Genomic DNA, 15,929 nt, shown 5'->3' with positions numbered 1-15,929 from the left:
CTAGCCGATACTACATAAAAATTAACGTAAAATAACGCAGTAACGCATCATGTAGTAACGGTAACTGAGTTACTGAACATAAAAAATAACGCGTTAGATTACTAGTTACCGCCGAAACTAACGGCGTTACAGTAACGCGTTACTTTGTAACGCGTTAGTCCCAACACTGCTTATATATAAAGAATCATCCTGCAAAGCTGACTAAAAACCTGACTGGAAGTGGTTGTCCTGCTCATCATTCACTCATGTTTCCAAAATTATTTTTGCAGTAACAGCTTAAGTTTTTAAATTTAGCAAGTACAATACTTTAAAGAAAACATAAAATCAACAGATAAGAATAAAAACAGATTTTAAAAGTACAAAAAATCAAAATCCTACTCAATTGGAATAACGGCAAATGTAATTTGTTACTTCTCAACTCTAATAGTAAATTCCCAGATTTAACATGCACAACACATTCATACCATAAATGGTACATTTGACTGGCATTGTATAGAATTAGAAGACATACCTATAATACAATTAAAACAACCGCAGAACATTTGTAAAGGAGGCATATTCAATTACAGATATTAAATACTTTGGTCAAGAGAGACCTTTTAGTAAGGATCAGGCTTAAATTCTACAACAATGGATTAACTGCTTAGGCGGTACGTGTCGTCACATATTAACACATTCATTTGGAACAAATTTAACAAAAGAAAAACTATATAATGCATATTCATATAGGTTTTTATTTATTTATTAGATAGTCAGGAGGACAGAGTCTTTTTGGAGACCATTAATGACTGAATACAAGCAAATAATGGATGGCAGTACTGTGAAGACTGACATTGCATGTGCGTCAGTTTTATATTTATGTGAATCAAATCAAGATCTTTTTCAACATCAGACTACTTTTTAGTATTTTGTAGAAGACGTTTAAAAATAACGGACAGAATAATTGACAATGGGTGTGATCATATAATGCGAGTGGCTGATCAACCGCATCCATTTAGTGTCTGGATGACAATGACGAAGAAAATGTCTACTTGCTGACTAACAACCAGGACCCGAACAAATATGATCACAAACCTCGTAGAAAATACAAAAGCAAACATTATTTGTCATGATTTTAAACAATTAGCCTTTCAAGAAAAGATGGTCTCCTTCAGTAATTGAGTAACCAAGTTTTTGACGGATTAAAAAAAAAAACATTCCACCAATGACCACCCTGATGTAAAATCTCCTTCCCCAAAAAGACTCCTGCAAGGAGGGGAATGTCAGAGCTTAGACAGAAGTGCCCTCGGCAGGAACTGTCGTCTTGTTGTCATCGGGCTTCATGGCTGGGAAGAGCAATACCTCCTGAGAAAGAACACACACAAACAGTTAGGGGATTAATGGGGGTTCGAATGATCTCATTCTCATTAATTTTGAAGGCAATACATGTTTTTGAAGAGGGCAGGGAGAGTTATCTGCAGCTAAAAAAAACATTGAAGTGACAGTAGTCAAGTCATTCTGCTTTCATGAAGACGTTACCTTGATGTTGTTGGAATTGGTAAGGAACATGGTGAGACGATCGATGCCCATTCCCCAGCCGGCTGTTGGTGGGAGACCATATTCCAGCGCTGTGCAGAAGGTCTCATCAATAAACATGGCCTCATCATCACCCTCGTCCTTGGCCTGAAAATCATTGTGTTGTAGACATGTTATGTATTGTTAGGCATTAATGAGCTTTTATAATCCTTAATTTTTTTGCTTCAGTTTGATACGCAAGGTTGTGAGCAGTTTTGTATATGATGTCGACGGAAAAATAGATAAAGAAAAAACAACTTGTTCTGTATTTGTGTAGTAAATAGGAAGACGATAAAACATAATGCTGGATGGACTCCAAGGTTGTCATTTACCTACAGTGTTGTGTTCCTAATGTTACTAGTGGGATACATTGTGTTGCACTCCTATGTTACGCTAATATTAGTACATTTTCGTACGCCCTGCTTTTCGTGTGATTTGGTGTTCACCAATAATTTTGTTCTGTTTGCCTGCATATCATTTTGCGAAAGTGAGTGCTCAAACAAAGAATCCCACCGTTGTTGACAGAAGGACTGATTTACTAAGACCCAAAAACCTTGCTCTGAACAGCGTGTGTGATCTATAAAATAGCGTCTGCTGATAGTGGGCGTGTTGCGTGTGATTTACTAACACTGCATGTGCAATTAAAAAGTAGTGCAGACCGCCTTATTTAAATGAGGATTTTGCGTGTACTGTACGGGGCATCACAACAAAGGCGCTCTCATTTACTGCACGTTCATGTTATCATGCTCCTACCTGTTGCGTTTTGCTGTTTTCAAACATGCAGGAGACATTTACTATCTACATGGGCATTTTAGAAGCAGTCGTGCAGTGCATCTACATTGAAACCTCCCTTTGTTTTTTTTTACCGCCGAAGGTGCCCTCCTTTTACTCCTCTCAAGACGCCAAAAAACGCATTCCGGTACTTAAAGCAGTTATTTTCGTACAACAAATATTTAAATATATAGTCTATGTAAAAAAGGAACGTCATTAAAAAAACACGAAAGGACACCAAAATGCATCAATTGAATTCAGCCCCTTAAGTCCTTTAGCGCAGTGGTCCCCAACCTTTTTGTAACTGCGGACCGGTCAACGCTTCAAAATTTGTCCCACGGACTGGGGGGGGGCGGGGGGGGGTCATAAAGAAATACAATCATGTGTGCTTACGGACTGTATTGATCTATATTGATATATAATGTAGGAACCAGAAATATTAATAACAGAAAGAAACAACCCTTTTGTGCGAATGAGTGTAAATGGGGGAGGGAGTTTTTTTGGGTTGGTGCACTAATTGTAAGTCTATCTTGTGTTTTATGTTGATTTATTTTTTGGTTTTTTACATTTCTTGTGCGGCCCTGTCCCAATCGATCCACAGGCCGCGGCCCAGTGGTTGTGGAACACTGCTTTAGCAGGTATAAAATTATAAAATGATGTTGCTGAATAGACAATGCGTGTAAAAAATAGTTTATTTGTTACTGTCCAAAATGTTGACATACGCGTGCGCACGCACGCACACACACGTGCGCGCGCAAGATGGAGGGCACTGATGAGAGCACTGATCCCTCAGCTGTGTGTGGAACTCTCCGTTTGTCCTTCCACCATGGGCTAAATAAAACGCAAAATAGTGCTCGCAAAACGGTGATGAGTGTTGATAAATCACATTGCGTGTTGTGTATAATATATTTGCATTTTCTCCTCCTAGAATTGTGGCCTTTTTGATGATCAGCATATATTCTGCTTTTTATAAAGCAGAGACGCAAAGTGGACTGCACGCCTTATTCTGCTCACTTAAGACGCAATCCACTTTGCACACATTTAGTAGATCAGCTTTGCGTGTGGTATCAGGTTTGCACCTGTTTTAGTGAACACAAACCTATAGTCAATAAGGCCCTAATGGTGTGTTTCATTTGCACTGCGAAGTTGGAACTTCCGAGTTACTGTCGAAATTTCAACTGGAACGCCCATTGAGGTTGGATTTCTGACTCGGAAAGTTGGAGCATTCTCACCACCCCTGAGTATGTTTCAAATATGGTTGCTCTGGATATCCGCTTCTATAATATCTGTTACTAGCACTTCTGATTAGTGTTTCCTATTCATCATCATTGTGGGGTGGCATGGCTCTAGCAACCGAGCCACACCACCCCACAAGAAAAAGAAAAACTGTTGTACCACTGTATTAAAGGCCTACTGAAACCCACAATGAGTGGATGTGAGGAGCTCCACAACCTGTGACGTCACGCTACTCGTCTGCTACTTCCGGTACAGGCAAGGCTTTTTTATCAGCGACCAAAAGTTGCAAACTTTATCGTCGATGTTCTCTACTAAATCCTTTCAGCAAAAATATGGCAATATCGCCAAATGATCAAGTATGACACATAGAATGGACCTGCTATCCCCGTTTAAATAAGAAAATCACATTTCAGTAGGCCTTTAATGTACTGTAGTTAAGGCATTGAGATCAGGATTGATTGTCTCAAACAGTACCACAGCCAGGTAATCATGTTACCATAGCACCAACTTTAACACACACCTTGGCTTGCTGCTCAAAAAGCTCCCTCTGTCTGATTGGGTCATTTAACTCAGTGTAGGCATTGCAGACTTCCTTCTTCATCACGAAGAGCTCAAAGCGCTCTGTGAGGCCTTTCTGTGATCGATGCCTATAAAAAGTTGGTGTTTAAATGAGAGCATTTCCAAAGGGATCATTGAAAAGACTTGAGGAGTTGAAATGTTTCTCACCATTTTGCTAAGGGGCTCATGATTTGGGGGTGATCACAGATGAATGTGGGGTTGATACAGGTGACCTCTAGGAAATCTCCCACAAGCTGAGAGAACAAAAACAGATTGTTTTAAGTGAAATGTAAAGGGGGATATCAGTCTACAAAATGAATAAAGCACCTTGTCAAGAAGGCGGGCTGTGGTTCTGGGTGGTGAACATTCAACTCCCTTCTGGGCACACAGGTCATCGAAGAATTTACGTGTCTCTGAAGAGAAATTGGCAAAGAGGACATGTGGACATTACCATCATAGCCCAATGTCAAACATTAATGACTGTCAACCTTACCATCACTGTCGTAACTGTCAGTGGGAGGGAATTTGACTCCCATTGCTTTCTCCAGGTCACCTGTCATGCTCATTCTTCTAAACGGTGGAGTGAAGTCAATCTCGTAGGCTTGTCCCTCTGGACCATCAGGATGATAGGTCACCTTGTATCCTCCAGTAATATGCTTCACCATACCTGGGAGCAAACCACAGTACACATTTTTTATAATTGTATTTATTTTTAAACATGTACCAGCTTTTTTAGGTTTTAGATCTAAATGTTTTTATTTCCACAGATCGCAGCTGTTTTGTTTTTTAAATGCATTATTACAGGTCTATAAGTTGTGTTAATACTGGTCCGGTGCCTTAAATTTCCCTCACAGGTTTATAAATAAATTGTATCTAACTGTATCTGCTGTCTTAAGTGTGCAATAACTGATGAAAAAGTGAAGTGATCTTTTTGCTATTGTCTCAACAAGTATATGTACTGCATAAACCAAGGCTTTATAGGAATACAAGCACAGTACGCCATATAATACCCTTAATGAAAACTATTTGCAATTTAACGCCTCTATTTAATTCACCTGTAGTTACCAGTTGCATGGTCAATGAAAGCAAATAACCACTGTGGTCTGTAATTTGCATTAGGTCAAAAACATGGGCACAAACAGCTGTGGCAAACTTTGGATATAGCTTTATATTACACAAGATGGCAATAGCTGCATTTGAAGTATAATTGGTGGTTAGCAGCTATCAGTTTTATGTACCTCTTCATGCATTTTAAATGTGGGTCTCGCTATTCACCTATTGCTGGGAAACCCTTGCATGTTACACTTGACATACAGTTGTTTACCATTAACCCAGCACTATTATTGCCGACTCAGCAGTTTGCTCCTTATCACTATTTCAACATGTATTATGTTGCTGCTGCATTGTGCAAAATGATGGATGATAAATTGCCATGTGATAAAAGAGTGCGCCATTTTCTTTTGTAATTTCTCATGCACTTAGAAAACATTAAACCACAAGTTAATATATAATGAGCTTTTAATTCAAACATGTTATTGAAAGTACAGCCTTTCTCCAAACATAACCTGTTTCCAATTATTCCCTATCCTCTTTGCGGTTCAAGCAAATAAACTATGAAGCTAAAATTAGAGCTTACTCTTAATAATTTCAGTCCCTGGCTAGCACCCATTTATGGCCTAAATGAAAGTATTACTACAAAATGCTTTTTAATGACGCTAACATCCGCATACAATTCAGACCTACATACCAGACAGAAGTTTCTCTGTGATATCCATCAAGTCGTGGTAATCTGCATATGCCATGTAGAATTCACAAGTGGTGAACTCTGGGTTGTGAGTGAGATCAATGCCTTCATTCCGGAACTGACGACCGATCTCATACACTCGATCGATCCCACCAACGACAAGCATCTTTTTTTTTGGGGGGGGGCGGGGGGGGGGGGGGGGGGGGTACAGTGAATACTGTCAATACAATGTCCAATGTCCAAAGTCCTTTGAATGCTATGTACATCCAAGACAAAATATTGGTGTCGTATTCAATGTAAAACCTTGTGGTAGAGCTCAGGAGCGATCCTCATGTACAGGTTCATATCCAGCTCATTGTGGTAAGTCACAAATGGACGGGCCACTGCTCCACCAGGAATTATGTTCATCATTGGTGTCTCGATCTATTACACAGAGGAAAATGTTAATTCATAATTCATATATTTAATATAATTGTGAGAAGATTGTGCAGCCCTTACTTCTAAAAATCCTAGTTGGTCCAGGAAGCTGCGCAAGTATGTAATGATTTTGGCTCGAGTTACAAACTTCTGCCTCACATAGTCATTTAGGATGAGATCCAAGTAGCGCTGACGGAATCTGGTTTCCTTTCGGATAAACATGACAGTGGCACACAAACAATTTTTTTTTAGTGTGGTTCATTACTGTTAGACTTTAAGGTTGGGTGACTTAAAGATTGATCGATAGATAGATTTTTAGACAGACAGATCGACCATTTGTACTAAAACCCTGGCAGAGTTACACCTTTTCTGTTCAATCCAAACAGCGGTCAAGGACAGGAAATCATGAAATCATGTTGTAACCATTTCAAACGCATACTACGATGTCAATTGCCATGAATATTCTTACGCAAGTGTAACTTGAATCCCTGTGATACGAAAACAGGGTGTATCTTAATATCTCAGTGGGACGATTGTGGGCTGTACCTTGTCTTTGAGCCCAAAATGGAGGTGAGGCAGCATGTGTAGGCAAGGTGACAGCAGAGTCATTTCGATGGGAATGATGGACAACTCCCCTTTTTTTGTCTTCCCTGGGTTTCCACGGACACCAATGATGTCGCCACGCCTGAGCTTGTTGTTGATGTCCACAAAGTCTTCCTCCGACTTGTAGTTCCTGACAAAAGATTAAAAAATAATACATTTTAAGTTAAATTATTACTGTCCTTGCTTCAGAAAGTTTTAGCATCCGTTTGATGAGTGGTTTCGTTTAATCGCTATATGCAGCCGTGGTTATTAAAATTAACTATAAAAATGTTAAATCAGGGTTTTCCCTAGATTGCCAAGATACCTGTGGCGATTGGGGCGTCGCTAAGGGTGTGGTCAATATGATGTCATTATTTCCTATGATGCATATATTTTCTTTAAAAAAGGCAAAAAAAAGTATACATACATTTAGAACAAATCGGTTATTAATTATAGTATTAACATATTTTTTCTTACATAATATAATTTTGATATAGTTTTCAATTGTTGCTGCTTGTTGTACAATGTACTTTGTTGGGAATTTTTTTCTAAAGATTCATCTCATTCTTTTAGTCACTTTTTCTTTATTAAAAACGACCAGCAACAAATGCAGCATCTTTTCCTGGTGTAATTGGAGACTGTACTCGTGTTTAGAGACTCTTAGCCTCTGTCGCTCTATGTAAGTGACAAAAAGCGAGCTGCAGCGAGCCTGACGTCCTACTTTCTTCGTGCTGCTGTGAGCATTCCTTTTCTTAAAAGTCGCCACTGTCATCTTAGATTTTGTAGATTGCTGTCCATGAGTATATCTCGGAAACATTCAAATATGTCCACAGCGCGGACATGCTTCCTCTGCTCCAGACAACCCTGTGCGAATATCTTACGTCTTGGCGGAAAATGAGGAAGTCTTGTTTCTTGTTGTGTCTAGGAGTGAAAAACAGAGGCGGATGTGTGTGCACGGTGGAAATACTTGTTAGAATTGGGCCTGTTAGCATAAGATTGGCAATAAAAGCTAAAAAAAAAAAAAGTGTCTGACTTTGTGTGTCTTCTTCTGTACGCTACAATACATTTTATTACTTATTTTGTTTTCACGTAAAAAAAAAAACATTTTTAAGGTGTGGTGGTTAATATTTTGCCGTGGAGCTCCACCATGATCAATTACTTTAGGGGTAATCCTGTAAATATTCAATAAAGATAATAAATTGAGGTGCAAAGCCTAGATGGACAAACATACAAGCTGTCAAATGATTACAATTTCTAATCAGATTAGTCACAGGGTTGCTGTGGATTCATTTGGTTAATTCAGTTTTCAGTTCAGTTTCAGTTTATTTCGAACATGCATACGATACAATGTAATGCATCACATATTTCCAGTTGTTTCATTACAGCACATCCGAAAAGGAGTGGGACGAAGCTGAGCTTATTTAATCCTAACCCTTTTCATACCATAGCAATTTTATCCCATTTCCTTGTTCTCTGTAACTGAACAGTGAATAAATAATAAATAACTAATATACCATAGTCAGTAAACAAATATTAAATACATAAATAATATTTATCTGTCGTTGTGGCTTGTGCAGCTCTATGAGACACTCGTGATTTAGGGCTATATAAGTAAACTTTGATTGATTATCTAAAAAAAAAAAAAAAAAAATCATAATTAAATATTGATTCATATTTTTACCTGTACGGTAATACCCGTGTTTAATTTTGCATGAGCAATGAGAGTCACTAAAGAAAGGATTATATATGTACTTACTGTGTTTATTTAAAGGGGTCATATTATGCAAAACCCATCCCATCAGGACATGAAGAGCTTGGCCGAGAGACCCGTGTAAAGGTCCGATGTAAAATATACAGATGGATTTACTCAAAACTACATTTAAAGTTCTTGTTGACAGTTTCTACAATTTATGGCAACGGTGGATACAAAAGGCTTGGTAAGTCCAATGACAGTAGATTTACTGCATGACTATTTGTAATGATACGTTAGCATCCAGCATCCTCCTGACCATTGATATTAGCAATAAGACACAGGCACATGTAGTTACAGAGTTAGGGTTTAGCATACATTGTTTGTTAGTGTTTGTGTTACATTTACATTATTTTAGTCTGTACTGTGCTATATAACTATTAATAAATAACTCGATTGACAAACGTAATGATACCTAAAAGGTGTAGCATTAGCTTAAAAGGACTACATGTAGATGAGATAAAAAAACAGGCTAGTTTTAACGGCATATTATGGCATGGATTTACATAGTCATTTGAAATCAGGAGAAATACATTATACTAACACATAGTTTGTATACTTATAGCTTTATAGCACTGAAAGGCATTTGAAAGACAAAGCTAATAAACTAACCGTTCGCTTCATTTCTTAAGTTTGTCCTTCGCTTGTCCTCACGCAGTGGGCAAGATATTACTCATTATATACGGTGGATGTTGAAATCCTCCACTGCTGCCATTTATAATAAAAAGTAGCCTACAATTCAAACGTATGATATTTATCGGTATGGAAACATACCACTAAAACTACAGACATGGCTGAAGAGGTGGACATGCTTTCGCAGCCAGTTGAAGGGGCCGAGGCGTGGAGGAGGTCTTTAGCAAAAAAAGAACACAGCCCACAAAACGTCTCGTTTTCAAGAGCCAGTAAAAAGGGTCTTAAAGATGGTCTGTAAATAAAAAAAGATGCCACTTTTGGACCAAAGCACTAGCATTACATGTTACGTAGACCACAAAGAAGTGTGGGACGGCGTGGCGCAGTGGGAGAGTGGCCGTGCGCAACCCGAGGGTCCCTGGTTCAATCCCCACCTAGTACCAACCTCGTCATGTCCGTTGTGTCCTGAGCAAGACACTTCACCCTTGCTCCTGATGGGTGCTGGTTAGCGCCTTGCATGGCAGCTCCCTCCATCAGTGTGTGAATGTGTGTGTGAATGGGTAAATGTGGAAGTAGTGTCAAAGCGCTTTGAGTACCTTGAAGGTAGAAAAGCGCTATATAAGTACAACCCATTTATCATTTATTTAAATGTAGATTAAAAATCGTAAAACGGCCTATTTAACACCTTTAATTAACAAGTTAATGTTGACAACATTTTTTATTGTACAGTCTGTTTAAAGGTGCTGTTGCAAATTCCACAGTAACATTTTTCAAAGCAAAAATATATAAAAGAACACCACCGGCTAGCTTATGTTACACACATTTGTTTGACAATTGTCTATATTTTTCACAATTACAGAGTTTATGCCATAAAAATGTTTACCGGCCCGAATAAAATGATTGACGTTTACGTGTCTCGTCAACACTTCAGCGCAGGGACCGTGTGCTCACATACAAAAGCAGTCCAAGAGAAGCAACGGATAATTTGCAGTCATGTTGTTGTTATGATAGTTGATACATTCATTGACAGCTAACGCTAGCTATCCAAATGACTAATATTAGGTAACAACACCTAAAGCTAATGCGCGTGCATGTGTTACGTGCGTACGCAATTACATCATCACGTACGAGAAGCCGAAATACTGAGTAAAATACATTGGAAAGTTGGCACCCCATGGGCATATGTGTAAACGTTGCAAACAGCCCCTTTAACTAAAACATGTATAAATATTAATATAAATCTGTTATGTTACTCTTTCTGTTATTATATTTAAGATGGGACTGCTTGGGTGAAAAGTAAACTCCTTCCTGTGGAGTGTGCGTAATACCTTGTGCCTGTCGATTATTTTGTCATGTTTTTGTACCTAAATTTTGCATGGAAAGGACCAAAGTGCTCTTTAGCATCTTCCATATTGACTTGTTTGCTTCTGCAGCAAGTCACTATCGGATCAACAGCCTGTTTGGTGGACAAATTAATAATAATAATGGATAAATCCACATTAATGTGTTAGTTTTGACAGCCCTAACAAATATACATTTTATAATTTTTTTAGTACCTTGAGTTTGCCATAACTTGCAATTTGGTGCCCTCGCCTCGTAGGTCATAGAACAACAGCTTGGCACCAGACGCCCTCTTGGCATGGACGCGACCTTCCAGTCACAAGACAGACAAAACCACCACTTATTCACTCAATCTATACGCTTCATACAATCATTTCAAAACTATTTAAGAAAGTACAATACCTGACAGATTGAGAACAACATCTGTTATGTGCTCTCCTGGCTGTAGATGGTTGTACCGCTCAACGAACTCTGTTAGTGACAAGTCAACATGATACTTGTGAGGATATGGGTCCTGAGATGTGCCCTTGAGCTCCTGAATGGCCTGGGAGCGGATCTTGAAGTATTGCTACAATCAAATGAAACCAGTGTAAACAGCATTCAACACATGAACAATCAAGTACCACGTTAACACAAGAACCTTACGTTCGGGTCGAGCGTCTCCTCGTCCAAAGCAGCCGTGTCCAATGGTCCACAATTATTGGATTCCTTCTTTTGCTCAATGTGCTCTTTGACTTTCGCTTCTTTCTCAATAGCTTTCTTCTCCGCTTTCAATCTCCTCTTCAGCTCACTGAAAAGACAAGTGTCAGTGGTTAAAAGGTGGCATTGACTCTGAATAAAGAAACATACGTAATGTTACTTTGGGACAGCCCTACTTGCCATTTATCAATTCTAAGATACGCTTCAAGTGTTTATAACACAAAATGAAAATGACCACTCCAAAGAAAGGAACCCACATTTTGCTGGTGACAAAAGGTTGGTTGTTTTTTTCTCTCCAAAGGAAAAGCCACCAACCTTTTGTCACCTCTCCAACGAGTCCCGTAAATTGGGATTGGGACTGCAGCTGTGCATGGAAGTGCATGTTTAAACCACTGTCCCCTGACTCCAAGGGCTTGGCACAGTTGCTGCCTGGCTGCCCTGACAAGGCACAGCATGCTGAGCCACCACAGTCAGCAGGGTAATCTGTGGGAAATAAATATAGATAGAAATAGCATAGAAGGCGTAAAGCGAACAGAGCAATAGCTGCTTGTCCTAAACCTACAGGACACATGCAAGGAACCAGACGTTCACAAACCAGCCATCGCATCTTTTAAACAGCTCTTTAAAGCCCTGTCCAACACCGGAGCCCAACATGGGCATTAGATGTGTTCTTTATGTGCTTTGATTGTTAGTTTGAAAATTGGCAGTCTGAAATTTCGCCAGGGAGTTTTTTAAAATGTATTTATAAAAATGCATTGTGTTTATGGTTGCAATGTTGTTACAATAAAAAACAAGAAAATCTTGTTTTGGGCTAATTGTCCCCATCAACAGCCAGATGGCAACAGAAAGGAAGGAATATAATTCTCAGAGCTTTGATGAGCGTAAATGAGTTAAAACTGCCATTAAATCGCTGAAATGCAATGAAAATATTTTGGGCAGTTAGATATAAAATGGAAGATAAAAAAGACTTGTGTGAACGATTGAGAAAAAAACTAGTTGCAATTTTTCTCTCCAAAATTGCGATTGGATTTGCGATTTTTATATTTGACATGTATGAATGCATAAAATTGCGAAAATAATGAAGTGAAGTGTGAAGTAAATTATATTTATATAGCGCTTTTCTCTAGTGACTCAGAGCACTTTACATAGTGAAACCCAATATCTAAGTTACATTTAAACCAGTGAGTATAAATGTTATACGAATTTATACAATATTTCCTTTCATGCAGACGGACTGAGAGCTATAGTCCTCATCATGCTCTTAAACTGAAGAAATAACCAATAAAAACGATACAATGTTTATAATGTAATGTAATCATACCATATACCGTAATACCAATAATGCAAATAACCATTTACAATTATATAAACTGGTATTTCTCATTACTGTAGAATTGTTAACCATTGTACTGTAATTGGACTGTGAAAAACTTTGTTATCCTAAATAAATAAACAAAAAAATTAAATGGACTCTCATTTTTGTAAAAATGTAACTTAAAAAGTCATATTATGATTGTTTCCTACATTTAAAACACTATTGTTGTCTACATTACATGTAATGGTGGTTCTTAGGTGAAAGTTTGGCATAGATTATGTTTTACAGACCGTTTTCAAGCTGCTTTCTGGCGTTTTTTCAGAATGCGGCATTTTGTGGGTGGGTCTAATTTACGTGCCTTTACTTTGACTGCGTCCTTTCCATGCCATCTTTGTTGTAGTATTTAGCGCCTCCATATCGAGTCTATTGACAGATATAAGTTCGAACTATATGCTACTTTGTATTAGAAATGGCAACAGCGGAGGATGCATGTCCATGCACAACCCAGTCTGTCCCACAAATAGAGGATTGCGAAAAAGAAGTAGCTTATTGACTACAGCAGTCAAGACAATGGTGAATGCGCACAAGGCACTTTGGGCACATTTATACTACATATAGATAATCCGGTGACGTTTTTCCCAACCAGTGACGTGACAAGTTGTGCAAATTCCAAACGGCTCATTTGGCGGAGGGAGTAGGAAGGAAGGTAAGAATATTTTTTAAATATCTCTGCAATGCCTCCACGGTTTGATTTCAAATTTTGTGGGACTTGTGCAGATCCCAAATACACAACAGCGGGTACCAATAGGTAAGAAAAGTTGGTTTTGCATAATAGGGCCCTTTTTAAATAAATACTGAACATGTAATTTTATTCATATAGCCACGAATAGCTATAAGGAGACAAGGATGGTGGAAAAGGGCCTATTTAAAGGCCACATTTACAGTTGTATCAGGAAGGGAGTTCTGAAGCTGAGCTCCTGTTTGTAGAGTACCTAGTTCAAGAATAAACACACCAGATAGGATAGGGTGGGGTGGTACAATCTTGCATTCACATTTTTGTATGAATTTCTATTCTTGTCATATTTATATTTTTCCATGTTTTTTTATGTAGAAAATCATAGTTGTTTTGCATGGAAACCATTTGTAGCCTGCATGTTTTTTGGTTGTTTTTTTTTTACACCGTGGAACAGGGGTCAGTGCATGTGCCTCACAATACGAAGGTCCTGAGTTCAATCCCGGGCTCGGGATCTTTCTGTGTGGAGTTTGCATGTTCTCCCCGTGACTGCGTGGGCTTCCTCCCACCTCCAAAGACATGCACCTGGGGATAGGTTGATTGGCAATACTAAATTGGCCCTAGTGTGTGAATGTGAGTGTGAATGTTGTCTGTCTATCTATCTGTGTTGGCCCTGTGATGAGATAGGCGACTTGTCCAGGGTGTACCCCGCCTTCCGCCCGAATGCAGCTGAGATAGGCTCCAGCACCCCCCGCGACGCCGGGTGGTGCTGGAGCGGTAGAAAATGAATGGATGGATGTTTTTTTTTATTGTGCCTCAGTATATTTTTGTGGAATGTGTAAATCTGAATTAATTTGATTCAAATGTTATGTATAACTGCTGGCAGCAATTGTTTCTTTGATAATAAAAAAAAAGTTACACCCAGTTGACTTTTAAAAGTAAATATAATGCTTTTGAAAAGCTCTTTCAAAATGAACAGCTGGTCAAGATCAGGCTACCATCAAAGAGCCATCAATCCCATGTGGCACACACTCCTAACAGCAAAAGTCTCTTCACATACAACAACGATGTGCCACACATCTGAGAGTTCAAGACAGGCCGCATTTAGTAAGCACAAACAAAGAAGGCTGTAACGTTAAAATGTACATACATGTTTAATAAACATTTGTTATTACATTGCAAGCACGTGCAGGAACCAAGGTTAGCATACAAGAATAAGGTCAGAAAGAACAACAGTAAAACTCCTGCATCATAGTTTGTCATACTTGTTGGTCTTTTAAACCACTATTTAACTGCTATTTATTCGGCGTCTTACTACTGCACACTCAATTGCTATTTTTTTAACTTAGCCATGTCACAGTTTTACCCAGTCGGCGTGTGGGCGACCTTTCTTTTTGCAACTTATGGGGCTTGTAGTTCTAATATTTCCGGATATGAACTATAACTCCGGGGCGCTCGTGACAATAAGAACTACATTTCCCAAAGACACTTGGAGACGGGCTTGGGGGAAATGTCGGCTTGGAGCGTGCTTCCCTATGGTGATATTGTCTGCTATCGTTACGTTGCGTCTATATCTAATCACTTATGACTAAAAATAAACGGACTGAGCTTAACAAATATTCGACGTAAATGGAAGAGGTGTATAACTCACTTTTTGCTGAGTTTATCGCCGTCCACCGCTGTTACGTCAGCCATGATGGTGTTGGTGCTGCACTCGGAAAGCTTTGCGCCTGCTCAGTAGAGTTGCCAGATGGGAAATGTCAAAATATCGTACAAGAAACTCAAAGTCATTGTATTTGAAAACAAATGAATGTACACATCTAATTGCTCACGACCATTTCCTAAAAGTAAAACATTCGAAACCACTACACACCACGTTTAGCGTATAAAACACTTTTACCGTGAAATAAACTCACAGCATCGTTGAGTAAAAGCTGTAACGGGCAAAACCGTGCCCCCATCTGGTTAGGCGCTGTGCTGAAATCATCCTCTTTAGATTCGCTAAATCGCATGGAATTAATTATTTTTGAATTATTTAACAATCTTTTCACATCATAATGAATGTAAGTTCATTTTCATTATTTAGGGCGGCAAACGGCATTTGGTTTTATTGGATGGACTCGTACAGAGGGTGACAATATCATACGTTTGGCAACGCTGCTGCTCGGTATTGTGTCGTTCGCAAACTATCTGGCCTATCTGGAACCAGCTCCTACACACACACACACACACACACACACACACACACACACACACACACACACACACACACACACACACACACACACACACACATATATATATATATATATATATATATATATATATATATATATATATATATATATATATATATATATATATATATATATATCATACTTGCCAACCTTGAGACCTCCGATTTCGGGAGGGGGCGTGGTTGGGGGCGTGGTTAAGAGGGGAGGAGTATATTTACAGTCAAGTCAAGTATTTCCTATATATATATATATATATATAGGAAATACTTGACTTTCAGTGAATTCTAGCTATATATATTTCTTTTATTTATATATATATATATATATATATATATATATATATATATATATATATATATACA

At 38.6% G+C, this 15,929-nt stretch overlaps 1 protein-coding gene across 2 annotated transcripts; it reads right to left on the bottom strand.

The window, feature by feature from the left end:
- Window positions 1-711: 711 nt before the first annotated feature.
- On the bottom strand, window positions 712-15,088 carry kars1 (lysyl-tRNA synthetase 1). 2 transcript variants are annotated; one of them, XM_061964023.1, is made up of 15 exons: window positions 14,982-15,073; window positions 11,598-11,765; window positions 11,229-11,373; window positions 10,986-11,151; window positions 10,799-10,892; window positions 6,827-7,013; window positions 6,362-6,487; window positions 6,167-6,286; window positions 5,867-6,029; window positions 4,613-4,786; window positions 4,447-4,532; window positions 4,288-4,373; window positions 4,082-4,208; window positions 1,519-1,662; window positions 712-1,344 (listed from the first exon to the last, which is right to left on the bottom strand). In XM_061964023.1, the coding sequence occupies exons 2-15, from the start codon at window positions 11,735-11,737 to the stop codon at window positions 1,270-1,272; spliced, it is 1,833 nt and encodes a 610-aa protein (XP_061820007.1). In that variant the 5' UTR covers window positions 11,738-11,765; window positions 14,982-15,073; the 3' UTR covers window positions 712-1,269. The 2 variants fall into 2 exon arrangements, with proteins under 2 accessions (XP_061820007.1, XP_061820008.1); XM_061964024.1 differs by lacking the exon at window positions 11,598-11,765 and having other exon boundaries at window positions 14,982-15,088.
- Between the last annotated feature and the right edge of the window lie 841 nt (window positions 15,089-15,929).

The sequence above is a fragment of the Nerophis lumbriciformis genome, linkage group LG06, assembly GCF_033978685.3.
Source record: "Nerophis lumbriciformis linkage group LG06, RoL_Nlum_v2.1, whole genome shotgun sequence".
Taxonomy (NCBI): Eukaryota; Metazoa; Chordata; class Actinopteri; order Syngnathiformes; family Syngnathidae; genus Nerophis; species Nerophis lumbriciformis.
Note: the sequence above shows the minus strand (reverse complement) of the source record. Positions and strands in the feature narration are given on the sequence as shown.

What these genes read in the sequence shown, in the direction of transcription:
- kars1 (XM_061964023.1), bottom strand. Translation starts at nt 11,737, where the DNA reads ATGCTGTGCCTTGTCAGGGCAGCCAGGCAGCAACTGTGCCAAGCCCTT. An exon ending in TGTTGTTCTCAATCTGTCAG is followed by an intron (nt 10,893 to 10,985) that starts GTATTGTACTTT and finishes TGTGACTGGAAG; the next exon opens with GTCGCGTCCATGCCAAGAGG. An exon ending in ATGAGCCCCTTAGCAAAATG is followed by an intron (nt 4,209 to 4,287) that starts GTGAGAAACATT and finishes AACTTTTTATAG; the next exon opens with GCATCGATCACAGAAAGGCC.